The sequence below is a fragment of the Lucilia cuprina genome, chromosome 2 (assembly GCF_022045245.1).
Source record: "Lucilia cuprina isolate Lc7/37 chromosome 2, ASM2204524v1, whole genome shotgun sequence".
NCBI lineage: Eukaryota > Metazoa > Arthropoda > Insecta > Diptera > Calliphoridae > Lucilia > Lucilia cuprina.
The window spans coordinates 41,520,473-41,536,658 of NC_060950.1; the positions used below are offsets into that span (position 1 = coordinate 41,520,473).

General features: G+C 27.4%; 2 protein-coding genes across 2 annotated transcripts in view; one reads left to right on the forward strand and one right to left on the reverse strand.

The window, feature by feature from the left end:
- The window catches only part of LOC124420830 (retinal homeobox protein Rx-like), a 135,984-nt gene extending 126,809 nt beyond the window's left edge, over positions 1–9,175 (reverse strand). The window contains exon 1 of the mRNA XM_046955092.1: positions 8,724–9,175. Coding sequence (XP_046811048.1) covers positions 8,724–9,150 — 427 coding nt within the window. The 5' untranslated portion in view covers positions 9,151–9,175. The remainder of the gene's footprint in view (positions 1–8,723) is intronic.
- LOC124420415 lies at positions 684–2,541 on the forward strand. The gene is made up of 2 exons (XM_046953117.1): positions 684–738; positions 790–2,541. Exon 2 carries the CDS (start codon positions 1,264–1,266, stop codon positions 2,380–2,382), a length of 1,119 nt encoding a protein of 372 aa, XP_046809073.1. The 5' UTR covers positions 684–738; positions 790–1,263; the 3' UTR covers positions 2,383–2,541.
- Positions 9,176–16,186: the final 7,011 nt, after the last annotated feature.

Below are 16,186 nucleotides of genomic sequence, written 5' to 3' on the forward strand. Positions count from 1 at the left end.
TGGAAAACATTTCAAATTTATTAATTTTTTAATTATATTGCAAAAAAGATTATTATTGAATGAATTAATTAAGTATGAAAGTGTGGACAAGAAGAAGGGCGTATATCCATAACTATAGTTGTATTTTAAAAAATTATTATATCTTGTTATTTTCGGATTATTTTAGTTAAAAAGGTCCTATCCAATTTGATAATGAACTAAGATAATAATGTGGTTCGCTGGTTTTGACAATAACGCAATAAGGTGCGATTTAAAGATTTTTCTAAGAAAGATTTTTCTAAGTACAATTTTTACTATGCTATTGTTATTATACTATTTTTATATGCATATTACTATAATTGATTGATTAATATAACAAAAAAATCTGAAAACTGCTTATAGCAAACAATTTTTTAAATATATAGAAAAATTTAACTGCCCTTACACCCTTTGAATACTTTTAAGCCAGAACGAATAGATGGGACTTTTTAGGTAAATATATGAGGAAATACTGTCGTTTTCTTCATTCTATATAGGTACACTTGATTATTTTGTCTTTAAAATCAGTTTTACCTTCAAGTTGTCATAAAATTTTTGGGCATAATGGACGCTATTACAAATAAGATAAATAAAAATAGAAAAAGGAAACTTAATGCAGAGCAGTGGAAAGATCATAATAGAAAGACCCTAAAAAACGCCTGTAAAGAATATATAAGAAGAGATGGAAGAGTTGTACCTAAGAAGTGTCCTCCAAAAATGGTGAATATAGAAGTAACATTGTGTATTTAAAAACTTATAAATTATTTTTAGATATGAAATTGTACCAGTGCATCAAAATATTGCAAAAATTTCACTAATCAGGAATTAAGAGTCATTTTCAATGAATTTTATTCAAAAAATTAAAACATCCAACAACAGTATCTTAATGATCTCATATGTATTAAGAAACCTCAAAGAAAAAGAACGAATAATATTATATCAAAACGTCAAACCACAATTCTTTACTATTTATATAAAGATGCCAACAAAATTAAAGTGTGCAAAAAATTATTTTTGGAGGCATTCCAGATTAAAGAAAAAAGAATAAGAGTAATAATAAATAAAATAAAAAACGGCACCATACTTACTGATATGCAAGGTTCCCATAACAACAGGCCAAAAAAAATTTTAACTCATATAATAAACAACATGATTAATCATATAAATAGTTTCGAGGCACAGGAATCGCATTATAGCCGGCATTAATCGGAAAAAATATCTACCTGCCGACTTATCTGCAAAAAAATGTTTGAAATGTATAAAGAATTATACCCTATGGATAATATTACATATAGATCATATCTTCGAACATTTAACACAAAGTTTAAACTTGGCTTTGGCTTACCCAGGTCCGATACATGCAAAACGTGTGACGAATTATTCACAAAAATGATAAATTCAAATAATGAAGTAGAAATGAACGCTATTTCCAATGAATTAGGAAAACATCAGGAAACAGCTGAAGTTGCATATGCTACATTAAAAGCTGATGTTAATATGGCAACCGGAAGAAATACGTTAGTTGTTTTATGCGTCGACTTACAACAGGTAATACTTACACCAAATTTAACACACTCGGATGTGTACTACCAACGCCAATATTCAAACTATAACTTTTGTATACACAATATGGGGGAAAATATTGGTAATATGTTTTTATGGCACGAGCATATTGGGAAGAGAGGTTCAGCAGAAATTGCATCGTGTATATTAAAATATATAACATCTAATTTTAAACCCCTTGAAGCGGGTGAAATTAAAAAACTTATATTATGGTCAGACAGATGTGTTGAACAGAACAATAATTGGACTATATTAAGCGTCTGCTATTATTTAATAAAATTAAACTACTTTACAGAAGTTAATCAAAAATTTTTAACATCAGGGCATAGCTTTCTACCTTGTGATAGAGACTTTGCTCTTATTGAAAAAAAGAAGCGAATTTCAAAACTTTATACTCCAGAAGATGTTATTAATATGATAAAAACAGCAAAAACTGAAAATCCCTTTAAAATTTGTGAAATGAAGCTGGAAGATTTTAAAAATTTTATGGAAATCACTGAGCTTATAAAAATAAATTCTGAATGTAAAATTACAAAAGCAAGGTGGATTCAATTAACATTAGATGACCCGAATACCCTAAGATTAAGAAGTAGCCATGAACTATCTGAATCCTGGTCAAATTATTCAATAGCTAATGGTAAAGTAGATTCCGGCAGAAATAATATACCAAATCTGGATAACTTGCTACCCTCAAGGGAAAAAAACATTGATATTTGCGAAAACAAGAAAAAAGACCTTCTAACAATGGTGAAATATTTGCCAAACTATGCAAAACAATTTTATGAAGACATATGCAAATAAATGTATAAGTTTTGTTCGTTTCTTATTACTTTACATTAGTTTTTAGTTATTTATTTTAATTATTAATTAATTAAAAACGCTTAAATTTAAATACATTTCCTTAGAATTTTTGGTATTGTAGGCGTTTTTAATATAAATCTAGTAGAGAAATATCTAATTTGGTGTTCCTGTTTAATAAATTAAAAATACATATAAGTATGTATGTATAAAAATACTAAAAAATATTTTTTTTGGTTTTTGTTTTAATTACTTATAAGGATAATGAAGGATGTCCTTGAAACTTTAGCAAATAATGCTCTAGACAGTTATGTTGAGGCTGTCCAAGTTTTATATAATAAAATAATTAAGAAGTATATAAAAATAACATTTATTTATATATACTTTCAACTAAAATATATGGATATATGCCCTTATTCCATTTTAGCAAAATTTCAAGTATTAATTTTGGCAAGTTGTGACTCGAATTTTTTACTGAGTTTTAGCACAGGGATAGATGTGAGTTATATTTATGCATATATGTGAAAAAGTAGGAAAAAATGCCAATTTTAAAGTTTTATGATGTTTTTATCGTCTCCTGTAAAATTTCCCAAATGGTTTATACGCCCTTATTCGGCTCCATGCTTCAAGTCTGAAGTTAGTATGATAGTACATATTCTGAGTGGACACACTCAGCATATTTATTCAAAATTGGACGTTCGGATTCAAACGTATGTAGAGCATGTGGAGAGGACAGTGAAACTCTGAAGCACTTTCTTTGTCACTGCCAGGCATTCGTCGAAGTTAGATCAAAGTATCTTGGAAGTGATGTTATTCCGGAAATAACATTCCTGAATAACACTGATTGGAAGATTCTTAGGAATTACGTTCAAGGAACTGAGTTTCTGAACACTGAAAAATAATTCATTCATTTCCTTTTTTTCATGATAAAGAGTGCACAACAGGCCCGATTGTGGCCTAGGTGAATTTCTTCGGATTTGATGTTGTACACATCCTCTCTGAAATATTTTTTGATACTGAAACAAAATCTCTTTTTTCATCCCTGCCTAGAGTCCTCAAATTTTGTCGGAACCACTTTAGTGTCAATGTGATTATTAAAGGAAAAAAGGGCCGTGGCACCTCCCATATAAATTGAATACAAAAATGCGCCTATCTGGGAAACTATTTGAGTTATAATTTTCACGATGAACTTTAACATCTATGTAAACATTTTGGGTAATAAATTGGCGGACTACACCTTTCATATGAATAAAATGTGCAAAAGTTGCGTCGGATGGTTTTGCGTTCGTCAGTTTAACTGCCTTGAGCTCCCTTCCCTTTAAAGCTATTACATTCGCTCTTTCGTTACCGACTACTCCCGAGTGGGCTGGTACCCATATGATGTTATAAAGTTATAAGCCTCGAAAAGGGACAAAAATTGCGAATTCTTAAAACTAAGGACATAATATCTCAGATTCCAGATGTGATGGAGAAAATATGAAGTAATATTCGAACTCAGCGAATAATCTTATAGAAGCGTCTAACATAGTCTCAAGGTTTCAACAATTTTAACATTTTGTCTAATAATATTGAAGAGAAACAGCTACTAAAGTTATAGAGTACTTTAGTAACTGTTTCCTACAACTTTGATGCATTTTCGAGAATAAGTGCCAAAAAAAATTAAAAAGTATTTTAAATTTTACAGAAACTTTCATCCCCATATTCTAATTCTCTTGTTTTTTCAAAACGATTTATTGAAAGTTTCCATACAAAAAAATTATTTTAACAGACAGATTTACTACCGGTTAAACGTTAATCGGATATTGAGATATTAGCCCTGAAAGTATCAAATAAGACTCGGGAGTATCACGGTACTTTTTCACATCAAATAGTATCAAAAAAAGTAAATTTATCTGAGAAATAAATGTGCAAAAGTTCATTTATCTGGGAAACTAATAAAGCTAGCTTCTTTAAATTTTTCACGAAAAACTTTTATATCCATCTGAACATTTTGGCGAAAAAAGCGGACTTCCATTAGGGGGAACGGAACCACTATAATAATAAAATAAAATAGAAAAAATCGTATGTCTGTATTATAGAAAAAATGCATTTGGAAAAGTGTTTTTTAATTTACATTGCTTTTATTGTAGCAAAGCACACTGGGTATATCTAGTTTAATATGTGTAACAATTTTAAAATAACTTGTTTTAACATAAATTTAAATTTTAATATTTTTTTTTATATTTGGATATTTATTTTTAATAAATATAATAAATAATAATATTGAAGAGAAACAGCTACTAAAGTTATAGAGTACTTTAGTAACTGTTTCCTACAACTTCGATGCATTTTCGAGAATAAGTGCCAAAAAAAATTAAAAAGTATTTTAAATTTTACAGAAACTTTCATCCCCATATTCTAATTCTCTTGTTTTTTCAAAACGATTTATTGAAAGTTTCCATACAAAAAAATTATTTTAACAGACAGATTTACTACCGGTTAAACGTTAATCGGATATTGAGATATTAGCCCTGAAAGTATCAAATAAGACTCGGGAGTATCACGGTACTTTTTCACATCAAATAGTATCAAAAAAAGTAAATTTATCTGAGAAATAAATGTGCAAAAGTTCATTTATCTGGGAAACTAATAAAGCTAGCTTCTTTAAATTTTTCACGAAAAACTTTTATATCCATCTGAACATTTTGGCGAAAAAAGCGGACTTCCATTAGGGGGAACGGAACCACTATAATAATAAAATAAAATAGAAAAAATCGTATGTCTGTATTATAGAAAAAATGCATTTGGAAAAGTGTTTTTAAATTTACATTGCTTTTATTGTAGCAAAGCACACTGGGTATATCTAGTTTAATATGTGTAACAATTTTAAAATAACTTGTTTTAACATAAATTTAAATTTTAATATTTGTTTTTATATTTGGATATTTATTTTTTAAAAACTACAAATTTATGAGTTTATGAATGATCTCACTTTCTGCGCTTGGTTGATTTAGAGTTACATGGTAACTTTTGCATATAATTTGGTTCAGTATTTAAAGAATTTTGTTCACTTTTACAAACAACAAATTTAGTCTCTCTAAAATGTTCAAGAAGTCGGCATGGTCTGTATAGTATTGATATTAATGTTAATGTGTTTATAGTTTTGTCATAACTAAACAGTGTAAATCAGAGTTGAAAGGTAAACATGACACAAAGTTGTGCAAAGTTCTATAACTTCAAAATTAATTAGAATTTGTTAATATATTTAAAAAATTATAAATTTTTATAAAATGAAAGGAAGAAAATTTTGTTAGGTTTTTTTCTAACTGGCAGCCACCGAACGTAATAAAAATAACAGGCGTAAGAAAATATTTTCGGCTTAGTCATTAACAGCTGTTTATGTTTTTAAACAAATTAAAAAATATTTAAATTTTTTATAAAAATGGATTGTATAATACAATACGCCTTTTATGCACAAACGGACTTTTATGTCAGTTTTTGACTTGCTTTTGCCAATTTTTACTAAAAATATTTGTAATATTTCCCCACAGAAAATTTTCAGAGTACTCGGAATTGTAACCAATCTTGTGTGCTTTACTTTGTGTTACTTATAATTTGATTTACTTGTATATAAAATCTGGATATGAAGTTTAAATTTTTAATAAATTTTTTTCTGCATTATATTTTAATATACGAGTGATTAACATTGTATATGAGAACAGAAAACTATAATATAAAAAATCAAGTGTGCTGTAATTTAATCAACAAAAAATTTTTTATTTATCGAAAAATATTTTTTGGATCAACATTTTTTCAATGTTTAGATGAATTTTAAGCAAAATTTTAAGACATGTATTTTAAATAGAAAGTTGTTGTAGATATTTTTTGATATACTTGTGTTCCAGCTAGGAAGGTGCTGTAGAAACAATTTTACTTACTAGGTATATCGGGAAGAATGTAGGAATAGCTACTTTTTCATACACAAGTATATTATTAAAAAAGTATAATCTACACACAATATCGCAAACCAAGTATATCAGTTAGTGTGTCATTTTCAAGCGGCCATACCCTGTGTAAAGTAAGCCAGAGTGTGTGTAAGTTTGTAAGCACTTTCGAATACAAAATAAGCAACACAATATCAATGTAGTAAGCTATAAATTTTCTGTTGGGTTGTAGCTGACTCAAATTTAAAATAGCACACTAACTAATTAGGGTAGCTCGCAGCAGTCATATTTTTTTGTGTTATTATTTTATGATATAATACTTTATGACGACAGTGTGAATCCCCTAATTACGTAGCCCGCAAAGTTTTCGAATCCCTCATATTCAATATCATTTACATGACCAACGTTATTCAATAAATTGTAATTTTCTTGATATTCTGTAACCTATATAATAAAATAAAAATATTTAATCAATTATTTAGTATTTATATTTGCCTCAATTTGTTTTTATTCAAACATAGGTAATTCATTGAAGGATTTAAATACATCATGGCTCGTTCTATCTGAATCAAATGAACTAAATTCCAGCAGTTTTTCTTTAGCATTTTGTACATTTGTTTCAGTTGAGAGGATGTGTTCATAGCATCCTGTATTAATAAAACAATTAATATTGAAAACAAAGAAAAATTATGTTCACTAAAATCTCATAACAGTACAATACAATCCACTGTCCATATATTTACGGATATCTTACAAGATGATGTCACCCCCAGTCTCCTTGGGAGACTACAAAAATTCGAAATGTCCTAGGAACATTAAGTCTCTAATTAAAAAAAGAGAACACTAAAGGTTAAACTTAATCAATGCCAAAGAAGACCTTACATTGACTTAAAAAATAATAAGAAGTCTAAGCTGAGAAATTATCTCAAAAACTTAGACCCTATTAGGAAAACTGAATATAGTCTCTGGAAAGCTGTTAAACATATGCAATGCCCTATTGCATATGAGTCATCCATACGCCTCCAGAATGGTCAATGGGCAAAAACTACGTCAGAAAAACTTAAAGCATTCGTCATTCACTTGGAATGTGTTTACTGAAAATGACACAGACTTTTCTATTAGTGCTAACATTATAAATAATGTGGTTCCATGCTCAATAAAATTCTCTACCTCATGGAAAGTATTCGAAATTCTTATGATACCAAAACCGGGAAAAGATGTAATTCAAGTGACATCATACCATCCCATTTACTGCTTTCTATATTCTCAAAACTTTTTGAAAAGTTATTGTATGAAAGTGAAGAATGAAAAAAGCACAATCGGAAGACCTTCGAGGTATTTAAAGGTTAACAAAATATTTCTTATTTCTTTGGAAAAAACCAAAATGGATAAAAACGAGAGAATTTAATTTGTTTGAAATATAAATTTGTTGTTTAGCAACATTTTTTCATAAGATGAAATAATATATATTTTGATGAAATTTATTTTTTTTAATGTGTATGACTTAGTAAAGTAAAATTATGCTAATCATATTAATTTTATTCCCATATAAACAAAATTATTTAACTTTTAATTTGAATTTTTTTTATCATGACTTAGCAATCTTTTTTTACAAAAAACTTCCCTACTTACGACAGCAAAAACTATTTTTTTAATGCTAATCGATTTTATTCACCTTAATAAATAATGTATAAAAAGTTTTTTAATTATCTTTCCCGGTCACTGTGTGATAGCTTCTTGAAGTCAAAATATTACAAAGTCAAATTCTGCATAATTTACATTATACGTTATGAAGGCGTTTTTTAGGTTTTGTGCATATGATATTTTTGTTAATAGGAAAGCAATAAGAAAACTTTAAAAGAAATTGCTAAAATTTAATTGTTTATGATCAAAAACTATGTAATTTATATATGCAGACGTTTTATTAAATTAGTTTTAATAATTATATAAATTATACACTAGAAATGTATAAAAATATGAAATAGCCATATAAATTGTATGACATACCCGGGTATGTTGGGTATTGATGTACGTAATTTTGCTCGGGTATAGACAAGACGGTTAAACTCGGAATATTCTATAAACTCAATTTTCGAAAAAGTGTATTTCTAGGCGAAATGGGGAAAAGGATACTATTTAGAATTTAGTCCACTACTTTATCAATCCAATTGTATTTTTCAACTGATACTTTTTGAATATAGAAACAAGTAAGTAAACGTATACAGTGTTTAATGAAAAATATTCTACATAGGAGACATTTTGGTACTTATTAATTTGTATTTTGATTAAGTAGCAAAGCACCCAAGGTATTCTAGTACCTTAATAAAAGCGTTAAAATTTAATTCCGATATGAAATTAATAATTTATACATAACGCTAGCGTATTTTTATGTAATTTAGTAAGTTGTGTCTGTGTATTTACCAAATGCAGTCACTTGGGAACTTTTCTGCGGCTTGTTTTCCTTAAATGATTCTGTTAAGAGCCAATTTTTTGTTTTTAGCCCAAAATTATTGTTGGAGTTAATATTTTCCACCGATGTTTTATTTATGTTTACACAAAATATTCGCATATCTCTTTCTTTTTTTTCACTTTTCCACAATGCTGTTCGCTTTAAGTCATCTACTGGAATTTCTGCCGAAGATTTTGATTCATCACTACCCGATAAATCCGTAATATCTATGTCTATAGATTCATTGTCTTCATTTTTGTCACTGTCATCTGAGGTTGATTGGTATTTCATTAAGATCTTATTTGATAAATCGTTACTATCATTTATTTGACTTTGAGAAAACGCTTCAATTTTTGAACATTTGAATGATTCAATGACAAATTTTGATAATTCCTCCATATTTGTTTTGATTTTAACACGCGCCAATAACTTTACGTTATTTTGATGCTTTCGCCACGACGTTAAAAAACGAACTCGTGTTTTTATAAATATACCTAGAGGTTTTCTAAGGTTATGGAAAAAAATTACTATACTTTGCGCATGTATGTTTAAAGATTGTTTTAACTCTCATTTCAATCACGAAATTTTGCAAATACATACATACATACATACATACATACATACATACATACATACATACATACATAGTATTAGTACATCCTTTTTGGGTGTATATATAAGTAGTTATAACTATAACTGAATATAATTACATATTAACTTCTTTCAGTTATGTAAAACATTTATCAGTTAAAAACAAAAGTAGTGCAGAAATTTCTATGGATTTCTATGCAAATGCATGTTTGTAGTCAGTATCTCAAAATAACTATCAACTAGTTTTTTTTTCGAATCAAAGAATTTGCTACAAAATGGCATCGATTTGTTGTTGCATACAATAAGAGAAAAACCTTCACTCCAGACATGAATTTCAACACTTGCTCAATGAAATAATTCATTATTTACGATATAACGTAGCCCTTCACTGCATTAATGGAGAATGTTTCATTAGTGTTATGCATGTTCATTTTTGACTTCACTAAGAAACTATTTCATTGATAAAATTAAATTTTATATTTGTTCAATGAATATGTTCCATAAACGCCTTTCATTTAAATAGTGAAACTATTTCATTGAAATTATATTTTAATTTTATGAATATATTTCATAAACGTTATGAAGAAATTGAAAATGAAACTATATCATAATTATATATATATATATATATAATATATATATTATATATATAATATTATATATATATATATATATATATATATATATATATATATATATATATATATATATATATAATATATATATTATATATATATATTATATATATATATTTATATATATATATATATATATATATATTATATATATATCGCATTGACTACCTTAAATAAATAACGAACAAAACTTGTTTTTTGTACTCTGTTTAACGAACTAATAAAAATATTATTATTTAAATTCAGATAAAATGACATATATCAAAAATAACAAATAACCTAAGTTGTAGCTAGCGGTGCTTTTATACCCAAAACTGTAACTCATTCTGTGTTCTTATTAAATTTTAGTTCGATGTAGCTATGTCCGTCCGTCCTTCAGATAATGACTTTAACGCTCAATACTCGCTTAACAATACGAGTACGCCGAGTACTAACCGATATCTCCAACAAATTTTATGGGAATCGGTCCATAATTGACCTTACCCTCCATATCAGGCCCCCTTAAGAAAATTACTTCAACGCTCATTACTCGCTTAAAAATACGAGTATAGCGATGAACTTCGAGAAATAACTTTAAAGCCCATGACAGAATTAAAAATACAGCGATTAAATTCGACACAAATATGGTTTGAAGGTGGGTATATAAGATTCGGAATTTTGTGTTTTGTACTATTTTTATAAAAAAAAGAATAAATTTTTATAAAATACATTTAAAAAATATTTTATGTACCTATTTTTAATTATTTTCCTACCAAAAACCCACGTTTTACTAAGTACTGCATATAACGAACTTTTCAATTTTACGAACAGGCCTGACAACATATGGGTTCGTTAAATCGAAAAACTACTATATATACATTAGGGGGCTTTTGTTTTTAGAAATTTTATTTTGTATTTTACAAATACAATTTTGTATTTTAATTTCAGCTAATGATTAAACAAAAAAACAAGCCCTATATTATAAATAAAATATAACTAAAATAAATATAGCAACCTTTTAAATTTACATAAATGACAAATCTTACTCGAAAGATATTATTTATAAAGTTTTTTAAAAAATTATAAAGTTTTTGAAAATTTTAATAATATTTTCCAAATATAATTTCTATTCGAAAAAAGTTTGAAAATATATGTATTAACAGAATTATGAATATTTCAAATTTGAAAATTCAAATTAAAAATATATATCCAAAATAATTGCTATCATGAGTGAATTAGAATTTTCATCTGATGAATCCATCGGTGATAAAAATTATGTGGTTCCTAGGCAAAAGCTAACAAGAGAAGTTATACGAAACCAAATATAACAACTGATTTACATATGTATTATTTAAGAACTATTTTCAAATTAAACATTTATTTGAACAATCCTAATATACACATGTTTTAATATTTGTCAAATAAATTATAATTTATTTTTTTGTAATTTAAATTTTCAAATGTATTATGTATTGGATATGAACGGAATGATAATGAAAACTTACAGAAAACTTTCTTTAAAGCGTATAAATCCTTATACTGCAGAAAATGCAATAAAATACTTAAATACTATGATTAATCAGAGTTCCTCTAAGTTAAAGTTTTCAGAAGGTTTTAGAAGGAAAACTTAACACCACAAAAGGCGTTCCGTTCTGATTCTTTAGCGCAAGGGACCGATTATGTTCTAAGAAAACTTCAACGGACTTGCTATGTTTTATGATCATAAACTTATGGTCACATACTACGTATGTATGTTTGTATATTGTACATAAATATTATGTATCTTTATTTGCAGCAATATTGTTATAACTAAAAAATAGAAAAATTTTCTTTTGCCCACAACTTGAGATTATTATTAGTTAGAATTATCATTCTTATTATACAAACTTACAAATATCAACTGTAAACTTTTATACTTCTATATTTTTTTAAAAAAAATTATGAAAAAAATTACTAAAAATCGGGTCAAAAATTTTCAAATATTTTCCATCACTAATGAAGTAGGATGCTTACGAAAAACCACTATATCTTAAAATTTCGACGTATAGAAAAAAATAAAAATTGTTAATAACCAACCGGACATAACGCTTCCCAAAAATATATGTTTCACAAAATATATTAATTTATAAACTAGTGTAATTTAGTGTTTATTTCACTAGGCTGTAAAAACAAACATTTTAACTATTTTTGAAATATTTATTTATTTTAGTTAAACATTTTAAATATCACTATTATTAAGTGAGGCTTATATTTTTCAATTCATCACTTAACTTAAATAAAAGGAGTGAAAAATTTTGTACTATCACTAATAATACATTTTTTGTGATTATATAAAGCTACAAGGAAATTTCATTGCATTTGAACAATATTTGTAAAAGGTACAAATAAAGTATCAATAATACAACTTATACCCACTTTCTAAATTGAATTTCTCAAATTTATGTAAATTGTTTAATACTTTTTGTATAATTTCAGAAATTGATGTTGAAGGTTTGAGTCCTATAAAACTTTTACTACGAAAAATTCCCCTTTAATAATGTTTTTGAAAAATACATTTTTTGATTCATTACGAAAAAGATATTTATTAAAAATTACATATTTTCCAAATTTTGTAAAAGTACTAAAATGTACGATATGAACCAATTATTATCGATTTTGCCCATTTAGTTCGATTTCTTTTTTCCCGTTTTTTGCCTTTAGGGTGGGCTTTATAAATTTACATACACACAGAAAAAAATATTCAGTAATTTTTTTTCAATAAAGACGTTAATCAGCATTAAATTTTAATTTAATTATATTTTTAATTAATGTGATTATTTTTTTTGCTTTTTGAATTTTTAAAATTTTTAATATTTTGACATTTGTAAAAATAAAATAAAAAACAGTTTAAAACTTTTTCATAAAAGATTTTTTCATTATTTTATAAAAAATGTTGTTATTTCAATTCAAACACAAAATGGACGGGAATTTACTCATCTCTGTTATGTGGACCTGCAAAAGATTTCTCATTCAAAAATATGTGTACGCAATTTAATATAGTGTCTTTTAGACGCACTATATCCCTAATGCATATAAAAAAAGCAGTGGACTTAACACAAGGTAAGCTTTGAGCAGGATTTTTCAACGTGTTTCTAAGTTTTCTTTTGTTGTCTCTTTTTAGATCATTATTTCGTGGCGCATGACCCCGGTGGATGCTAGGAGTTTTTATAAGTTATGAAGTATATATACATACATACATACATACATACATACATACATACATACATACATACATACATACATACATACATGCATATATACATATATACAGTTTTTTGTATGTTCAATAAAAACAATTTACATAAATCTTTAATTGGAATATTATTTTTTAGTCGATATTTAAAATTACAATAATTTAATCGAATTCATTAAAGACGTATTTGAAATATGCCACTAGTTCTAATTAAACGAATTAATTACAATAATATTAAACGATTAAACGAATTAATTACAATAATACTGTTTTAATTGAAATTTTTGCCACGTTTTTTCCAATTAACTTTTTTGATTTCCTGTTAATCAATAGTATCATTTTGATGATTAGAGCAAAATCAAAACTTTTTTTATTAATATGAGCAATTTCATAATTGAAATTCATTTTTAATTTTTTTTGTATGCATACAGTCATAGTCAATATCTCTTTATACACTAGCATTACCCAGTGTACTATGCTACCCTAAAAGCAGTATAAATAAAATCTCACTTAACGATTTTAAAGATTCTAACTACAATAGTTTTCCATATTGACAATTTGTTACATATTAGAGATCTATCTATTTTATTTGTTATTTAATTTATTTATGTTGTGCAGAGTTCTCAGATATATAATTTTTCTATTTAATCCATCTGGGGGCTTCAATCTTCCCATATGAAAGCCCGAACATTTCCCTACAAATGTTTCAGAATAATATTGAAGTAATTTTAAACTTTGGCTGTTCGTTATATCGTATTTTAGTCAAAGTGAGATTCGTTATACGCGGATTTGCCTGTACAATTTTAACCCTTTAATAAAATTAAATTTAAAAATAATACGTTTTAAGTGAAAAATAATTATTAATTTTATTCGAAGTGAGTAAATGTTTATATCATATAGTCGTACATATAGGTGAAACTGAAGCGGTTTACAAAAAAAAAATTCTCTTCACACAGACTCAAAACAAACTTTTGAGAACTAAACGCACTCAATAAACTTCAAATTTTCATCGCAATATTGTGAGGATGTTAGCACTTATTAGTTTTCCTTATCACTTGAACATAATGTTTATTATTTTTTGCAACACTTTTCATTTATTTAAAACTCCAGAAATAATTTATATTTTGCAAACGAAGAAAAATATTTTTTTTTTTTTGACATTTCATTTTAATTAAAACTGAAAAAAGAAAAGTTGTACATTTTCGTATTGAAAATTAAAAACAAGTAGAAAAGTATAGTTGGGCATGGCCGACCATATAATACTCTGCACCATGAGTATATTTTTAAAATTTTAACATCTTATAAAATTTTTATTTTTTATAAAGAAACTTTTATGCTGAATATTACCATAATTCCAAAATATTTAAGCAATTTATTGATAAAAAAAACTAAATTTTCTAAATTAGGCTTTATATGGGTGAAATATGGGCCGATCCTCGATAAATTTGAGAAAATTTCATTGCGATACAAATGGTTACAAGTCAATTTTAGACGTTTAAGACATTTTTCGAAGGGGGGTTTATGGGGGAGGGCGGACGGACATGTCTTAATCGACTCAAAAAATGATTCTGAATCGATCGGTATACTTTAAGGTGGACCAATATTTTTGTATGTTACAAACATCAGCACAAACGTATAATACCCCCCCCCCCACTATAGTGGTGTAGGGTATAAAAAGTATTTTACGTAATTTTTTATGAAATCGGTCCATTATTTCTCCTAGCCCCCATACAACCGTACCCCGTACGAAAATCAGCAAAAATTAGTTTTATAGAACAATTATTGACAATACTAATTTTTATAGTGATCGTGCCTCATATGACCCTAGCCCCCATACAGACTCCCCTTCAGAAAATGACTTGAAGGTCAAAATTAACTTATAATTACTTATAAAACGATTAAAATCTACATAAATGACTTTGCAGTAGACGTAAATTCATCTACCAAAATTTATAAGGATAGGTCCATATTTACACCTTCTCCCCTATGAATTCTCTTGTAGAAAACCTCTCTTTTTTGTCAACAATAAGTAAAAATATAAATATAAAACAAATTAAATGCTTTATTTAAAAAAAAATCAAAATTTTAACATACTGACTGGTGTAGGATATCATATGGTCGGCATGTCCGAATATAAATTCATACATGTGTTCATTTTGCATTAGTGCAGAAAAAACAAGTATGAATGTATAGTCGAGCGTAGCCGACCATATGATACCCTACACCAGTCAGTATGTAAGTTAAAAATGGGGATTATTTAAAAAAATAAAGCATTTGATTTGTTTTTTTAACTTTATTTCGGAATATTTTTTAGATTTTTTTTAAGAGGGATCAAAGGGGAGTAGGGCAAAATATGGCCCTATCCTTAAAAATTTTGGTAGGGGGAGTTAAGTCTTCTTCAATATTATTTATGTAGAATTTGAAAGTGTTATTAGTGTTTGTAAGTGAATTTTGACCTTTAAGTCATTTTCTGAAGGGGAGCTTGTTTGGGGGATAGGGTCAAATGAAGCCCGATCATTACAAAAATCGGTAGTGTCATTTAAAGTTCTATAAAACAAAGTTTTGTCGACTTTTGTTAACATATTACATCATTTAAATTAATTATAAGCCAAAAGGCCCTATTTGGGGGGTACGGTTGTATGGGGGCTAGTCGAAATAAAAGACCGATTTCAACTATTTTCAATAGGCTTCGTCCTTGAGAAACGTGTATGCCAAATTTCATCCAATTATCTTGAAAATTGCGGCCTGTACCTTGCGCACAAGGTTTACATGGACAACCAGCCAGACGGACGGACGGACATAGCTTAATCGACTCAGAAAATGATTCTAAGCCGATTGGTATACTTTAAGGTGGGTATAGGACGAATATTTTTGTATGTTACAAACATCAGCACAAACCCAATATACCCTCCCCACTAATGTGGTTTTTGTTTTTGCGGTTTCTTGTTTATAAACACAAATCAAAGAATGAATATGACGTTACGTTGTTATTGGCTAG